Source organism: Trichechus manatus, unplaced genomic scaffold, assembly GCF_000243295.1.
Source record: "Trichechus manatus latirostris isolate Lorelei unplaced genomic scaffold, TriManLat1.0 scaffold00049, whole genome shotgun sequence".
In the NCBI taxonomy this organism is placed as follows: Eukaryota; Metazoa; Chordata; class Mammalia; order Sirenia; family Trichechidae; genus Trichechus; species Trichechus manatus.
The window spans coordinates 138,242-145,092 of NW_004443985.1; the positions used below are offsets into that span (position 1 = coordinate 138,242).

At 47.6% G+C, this 6,851-nt stretch overlaps 1 protein-coding gene across 1 annotated transcript in view; it reads right to left on the reverse strand.

Annotated features, from left to right (window-relative positions):
* Positions 1 to 6,851, reverse strand: part of MYRIP (myosin VIIA and Rab interacting protein) — a 194,283-nt gene that overhangs the window by 61,395 nt on the left and 126,037 nt on the right. The window contains exons 9-10 of the mRNA XM_004377307.2: positions 5,219 to 5,372; positions 1,335 to 1,972 (exon numbers count right to left, since the gene is read on the reverse strand). Of these exons, the coding sequence (XP_004377364.1) occupies positions 1,335 to 1,972; positions 5,219 to 5,372 (792 nt within the window). The remainder of the gene's footprint in view (positions 1 to 1,334; positions 1,973 to 5,218; positions 5,373 to 6,851) is intronic.

Consider the following 6,851-nt stretch of genomic DNA (forward strand, 5'->3'; position numbering starts at 1 on the left):
GAGGGACCCCAGAAGACATGGCCTCCGGACTCTCTGTTAGCCCAGAACTGAAACCATTCCCAAAGCCAACTCTTCAGACAAAGATTAGACTGGACTATATGACATAAAATGATACTTGTGAAGAGAGTGCTTCTTAGCTCAAGTAGATACATGAGACTAAATGGGCAGCTCCTGTCCAGAGGTGAGATGAGAAGGTAAAAAGGGACAGAAGCTGGCTGAATGGACACAGGAAATCCGGAGTGGAAAGGAGGAGGGTGCTGTCACATTATAGGGAGAGCAACTAGGGTCACATAACAATGTGTGTAGAAATTTTTGTAAGAGAAGCTAACTTGAACTGTAAACTTTCACTTAAAGTGCAATTAAAAAAAAAAAAGAAAGACAATATTGCTATGGAGAGGCCAGAGCAGGATGCACAAGGTTGGGTATTTAGTCCATAGAGAAGCACAGGGTTTCGCCAGGAAGAGGAGAGGGCATGGTCACAGGGAGCTGGGAATGAGCAGGCAGTACTTAGAGAGTAAAACATGAATCTGCTTGGGGGTCTGTGAACTCCCTGAGACTGTAAGCAAAATGTGAGCATTTTTCTAGGGAGCGAGTCCATAACTTTTATCATGTTCTCAAAGGGGGTTCAGGACCTAAAACACGTAGGCAGAGCCACTGAAGATCCTGCTACATCAATAAACTGCACCTAAATTATCATATTGAAATAACATTTACTGAGCCCTCAGGCTGTGTCTAGGACACAGCGTAGCGCTTTAGAAACATTATCTCATTAAATTGTCAAAACCATTTTTTTGAGGTGGGTCCTAATATTATCTCCAAATTGCAGGAAATAAAGACAAGGAAATGGACAACTTGAGAGACGTCTTGCCCAAGGGCACACAGCTGGACCTGAACCCAGGCAGACTGACTCTAACCTCACACCCTTAATCAGTATTCTCAAACTCAGGTGCACAGCAGAATCACCAGGAAGGCTGGTTAAAACACAGACAGCTGGCCCCAGCCCCAGAGTTTCTAATTCAGCAGGTCTGGGTGGGGCCCAAGAATATGCATTTCTAACAAATTTCCAGGTGGTGCTGACGCTGCTGGTCACACTTGGTGAACCACACTTTGAATTCTAAACTAATCTCCAGACAGGAGGATGTGAAGCCCCAGAGAGTCAATGTAACCCGTCCAGGGTCCCTCAGCTACTTAGCAGAAAAAACAAGATGAGAAGCTGGGTCTGTGTCTTCCAAACCTGGGACTCTCTATGCCACTTGTGTTTGGAGGAGGGTGCATCCTACTTGAAAAGTGTGTGTGTCTGTATGTATGGGCTCGCACACATGCAATTCTATTACCTGATGTGAGTCCAGATCCTGGGGATGGATGCTGGGGGAAGATGGTTCCTTGCTTGGCTCTTCCGAGTCCACTCGAGCCCTTCTCCACCTCCGGGCCTGCCAGTCTGCAGCATGGGGGGTCTCCTCAGGTTCGCTGCTGTCTGAGGTCTCTCCACTGGCCACCTGGGGGTTGAAGTTCACATCCAGCTCTCCCTGCAGGGGCATCTTCTCTGCTGCAGGGTTCCTGGGGGGCTTCCTCTGCAGCCAGGACAGTCTGGCCCGGCACACAGCTTCCCGGGAGGAGCCTGCCGAGGAGGTCTCTGAGTCCGAGCACATGGCCTCAGGGTTGGGAAAGAGCACGGAGGAGGGGGAGGCGGCTGAGGGGCCCGGGTCTGGGCCTTGGGCCTGTGTGGGCTGAGGTTGGGGGTTTCGGAGCAGGCCCTGGGGTCTCGGGCACAGCTCACTCAAGGTCTCACTCCAATCAAAGTCCTCCTCACTGTCAGAGCCCATCTCTTCATAGGTGGGCACCACAGTGGATGCGGCCTCCAGGGCCTCAAATGTACCACTCTTAGGTTTGGCTAGCAGGCGAGTGGGGGGTGGAACGCCACCCTTCAGGGCCATCCAGTTCCCATCATGGCTCTGCAAAACTGGGGCCAGATCTGTGATGGAAGAAACCAGAAGGGGTCTGTTATCATCTGAGAACAAGGTAGGCTTTCTACTTGCTGCCTTCCCCATGACTGGCTTGGTGGGTGTTGGGGAACAGCTGCCTATAGGAAGACCAGAAGGACACATCTAATTGGAGGCCACAGTTAAAAGGGCCCCAAGACGTTTCTTAAGGCCTCATAGGGCCCCAGAGCTTCACAGATGGAAAGGAACTTGGACACGAGCTCTTATTTCATGTCCACCTGGGCAGACGGCCACCTCAGTCTCCTCAGAACCACCTCACTCCTACTCTAGCTTGGCTTGGATGGGGAAGGGGGAGAAGTGAGGTCTGGAGCTGGCAGCTCTAGGTTCTAGTTCTTTGATCTTGGGCTATGGTTTTGTCTCTTGGATTCTCAGTTGCCCTTCTTTGGACAGGAGATGACTTCACTAACTGCCTGGCCTACCTCACAGGGCCGTGGTCTGTGGGTAAGGGTGTTAGCAAATCCTGCCCTTGGCCCTTTTACAGATCTTACTTACAACAGCCTCGTGAAATAGGCATGTAAGTTTATTTTTAACTCAAGGTATATGCCTCCTCTTGGAAAGGATTTGAGGCAGAAAGAGGTTGGTATTTCCAATCTCATTTTACAGATGAGGGAACAAAGATGAGTGAAGCTAAGTAACTTGTCAAAGGTCACAGAGCCCGTAACAAGTAGAGCTGGGATGGGGCACATCCTCTCTGACTCCAAGGCAGCTCTAGGTTATAGGCTGCCCGGGAAAGTCCTTGGTCAGCTGTCCAGCACGGCGCCAGGGTGGGCCGGAGCAGATCTGTCTGTAGTCATGGTTCTGGACTGGCCTGAACTGGACACAGGTCTGCCCAGAGCATCTGCACAGACTGGCGGCTGGTCTCCTTAGCTATGGGTACCTGGCCCAGCCCTGTGGCCTCAGGCACAGCAGTTGCCAGCAGAATGTTTTGTTTAATTTTTTAATTTTTTAACCAGAAATACTGCAGGGCTGCCTTGGGTTGAGTATTGAGGGCCCAGGGGCTGGAGGGGACCATTTTCTCTCCCTTGTGTGTGGACAGCTCTTGGTGAGGAACTCAAGTGCAGGGACTGGGTCTACATTGATCTTTATTTCCCCATCTGTGCATACAGTTGGTGCTCGGTCAAGGTCTATAAAGTGAAAAGGTGTTTTGGGAAAATCCATTACCTGCTCTAGACACTGTAAGACTGAAAGTGGAGTTGCTGTAGTTCACCCGACCCACAGCGTCCCTAAGGCTGAGCACACTGGACTCAGAGGCCCCCGACCTACCTTCTCCTGAGGCATAAACAGAACTGTTGAAAAGAGCCCAGTGGACGTTAACCTTCAAAATGACCTCTACCTCTGGTCTGCTCTGGTCTATGTTTCTGCTCTGCTGAGGCTGAGAAATGCTCCCAGGAATAATTTGCTTCCTTCAAAACATACCAGACACACACACGGCAACCCCATGTATGGCAGAGTAAAACTGCGTCATGAGTTGGAATTGACTTGTAGCGAACTAGCTTGGTCTTTTTTGGAAACATATTAGACATCTGGTTGGCATGGGCACGTTAGTGTGTCCAGGACTGAGCATTCCTCAGAAAACCAGCGGTTCTTTACATGTGTGCTTTTTGTTTCTTGTTTCAGTCTGCATCCTTAGGGATGCGTGGATTTTTGAACAGAGTATGAAGTCTTTTTTGTGATGCTGTTGAACAGTTTATGTTTATATGTAATTGATAAATTACACAGGCATGCTTAGTTTTCCATAAAATTGTGCAAAAAATCATGTTCTGAGAACCAAAATCCTTTGCAAATTTATATGGAATGCTTTTATAATTCAGTGGGGAAATATTTTGTGAAATGGAGTATCTTTTAGAAATTTGTATAATTTTCTATACAAATTTGTATAATTTTCCTTCAAATTGATCAGTTTGTAAATCTGAATTTTGATCTTTTGTTTAAATTTTTTTTTTAATGGTGAGAGACACTTATTTGCATGCAGTAGTGGAAAAAACCTGCAAATAGGAGTCATGATGTCATGATGTTTGAATTTGAGGACCAGCTCTGCTCACGTTAGCTGTGGGATCTTGGACAAGGCACTGAACCTCTCTGCCCCATCCTTATCAGCCAAACAAGATAATGACAGTGCTTAGCAACGCTCTTGGAGGAATAGATGAAACGGTGCAAGCATAGGTAGAGTGACTTGGAAAAGCTAGTTATTATTGTTTATTGAAGATCTATTACACTATACTCTCATACGCCCTGTGGAATCTAATAGTCTCTTTTCCGTGGGAATTTGCAGTCCACGGAGACAGAAAAAGAGAGGGGGAGAGAGAATGAATGGATATGAATATGCTGGGCAGCAGGGGGAGAGAAAGTCATGTCTAGAAAGAAAAAACGCACTTTAAAAACCAAAACCATAAAAATAAATAAATAAAATTTCAGCTGCTTGCAGCATCTCTGCAGTGTCATGGAACCTGTGGTTTCTACCGAAAGACACAAAAAGGCCAACATGGAAATGATCTTTTCTGGAAAATCTTCAGAAGAACTGTTTAAAAAAACTTGATGTTTTCTTATTCTTTGTGCTGTGGTAATAACGGATTCTGTGTATATAGCTGTTGGTTCAATCTCTCCCCTTACAAGATAGAAATCTTTAAAAGCACATTTCTAAGCATGGATGCTTTACTGCTCATCGTTTCTAGATCTGATGTGTAACATGGGCTGAGAATGCTGTTAATGATTTCTTCACGTAAGGACAAATGTGCCTAGCTTCCATTAGACAGTATGTGCAGCCAGGTAGGGAAAGAACCAGGCCTGTGCTAGGGGTGGGGCTGGGGCTGGGGGTGGGGGTGGGGAGCTGTACTTCTGCAGTCATGGGGTTCCTGGACTACAAGGACTCAAGCTCTGAGTCCACCTTGAACAGGCAGCTGGGGTGGGGCTGTGGAGCTGAGCAATTTTAACACCTTTGCCTGGAGCCCCCACTGTCCCAGAGTTCTCAGCAGAGCCCAGGGAACACCAAGGACACATAAGAGCCTTCATTCCTCCCCAGCAACCAGGAAAACTGCCCAGGTGGAAAACATGACCACATTATATACCGCGTGCTGTGCTAGAGGCTCAGCTGCCCCAAGTGGGCGCACACCAATTCAGAGGTATGGGAGGAAGAGCTGACCCGCCATGCGATAGCCGAGAAGCCTCTGGACAGCACCATGAAACCTGCAGATCTACTAGGCGCTGCTTCAAACAGTTACTTGTTTCATCCAGCCTGTCCGTGCTCTTCCAGCCGGGCAATGCGGGCTCCTCCCTCGGGCGCTGGCCCTGGTCCCACAGCTGCCTCCAGGTCCCCTGCTGCGAAGAGGTCTTCAGGGCATCTTCTGCAGTGAGCAAGCAGGCAGACTGCGACCGCTGTGGACACGAAAGGGGGAAAGGAGTCAACTCACAAGGCACGATCAGTATACAACACCTTGTAAGGGCACAGATGGCCCCTTGCTTATTCCACTGCAAGCTGGCCAGGCTGCTAGAAAGCAATGCGGTGGACTATGACCAAGCCGGCTCTCACAGGGCTCCTGCTTACCCAGCCATTCCCCCAGCCGGCATTTTTTACGGGCCAACTGCGTGTGATAAACTAGGGATGCAAAGATCTGAGCCCCTCCCCTCAGAGACCTCCGACCGGGAGAGCTTTAGCCGTGTAAATAGCAAGTTATAGCACAACTTAAGGGCTCTAACAGGTCAGTGGGTTGAATACGCCCCGTCTGCCAACCTAGAACTATTACAACATATTCCAATGTAGCATTAAAGGCAGGAAAACAAACTCGAACCCAACGAGAAGTAGTAGAAATGGGAATTCAGATGACTGACAGGAAACATACTTGAGTTGTATCTTATCAATTATGAAGCACAAATGTTACATACAGAGAATTTTATCAAACAGGAAGAGACCTATTTTTCCCTTTGTCATTTAATGACATTATCTTTTATTGGTTATTTTTTCCTTTTTTTATCTTTTTGTATTGATAAACTGACTTACCGAACAGAAGAACAATTTTTCCCTTTGTCACTTAAAAAAATTATCTTTTTTTGCTGAATTACCGATATACAACACAACGTTTGTCAATTCAACAATGAAATTTTCTTGTGTTGGTTATTTATTTTGCTCTTTTTATATTGTTAAACTGAAGAGAAAAAGAGTATATTCACAAAACCACTGAAAGCATCTGTGACTCTACAATAGCAAGCAAAATGCTGCTCCATGCAACTCAGGTCCCCTGAGCAATCCATCTCCACCTGCTGGCCAACCTCTAAGCTAACAGCCCCATGCCTTCTGTCTCACTCAGAAATGTGCTCATCTCTGCAACTTTCTTCCTGTCCCACCACAGGTACTTAGAATCGGAGGTAACAGGGGAGCTCTCTCCCCAGCCTGTGTGCGCAGGACAGGAGTGGTTTGGAGCTAGATTCAGGAGTTCAGCTGTACTTGGGCTTCAATACCGTCTCTGCTACCAACATCTTGGGCTAACGCGGCCCAACGGTCAATCCTTTCAGTGCACTGGTCACAGGCTAACGTGGCCCAAGGGTCAATCCTTTCAGTGTACTGGTCACAGGCTAACGTGGCCCAACGGTCAATCCTTTCAATATATTGGTCACTGGCTAACGTGGCCCAAGGGTCAATCCTTTCAGTGTACTGGTCACAGGCTAACGTGGCCCAACGGTCAATCCTTTCAATATATTGGTCACTGGCTAATGTGGCCCAACGGTCAATCCTTTCAGTGTACTGGTCACAGCCTAACGTGGCCCAACAGTCAATCCTTTCAATATATTGGTCACAGGCTAATGTGGCCCAAGGGTCAATCCTTTCAATGTACTGGTCACAGGCTAACGTGGCCCAAC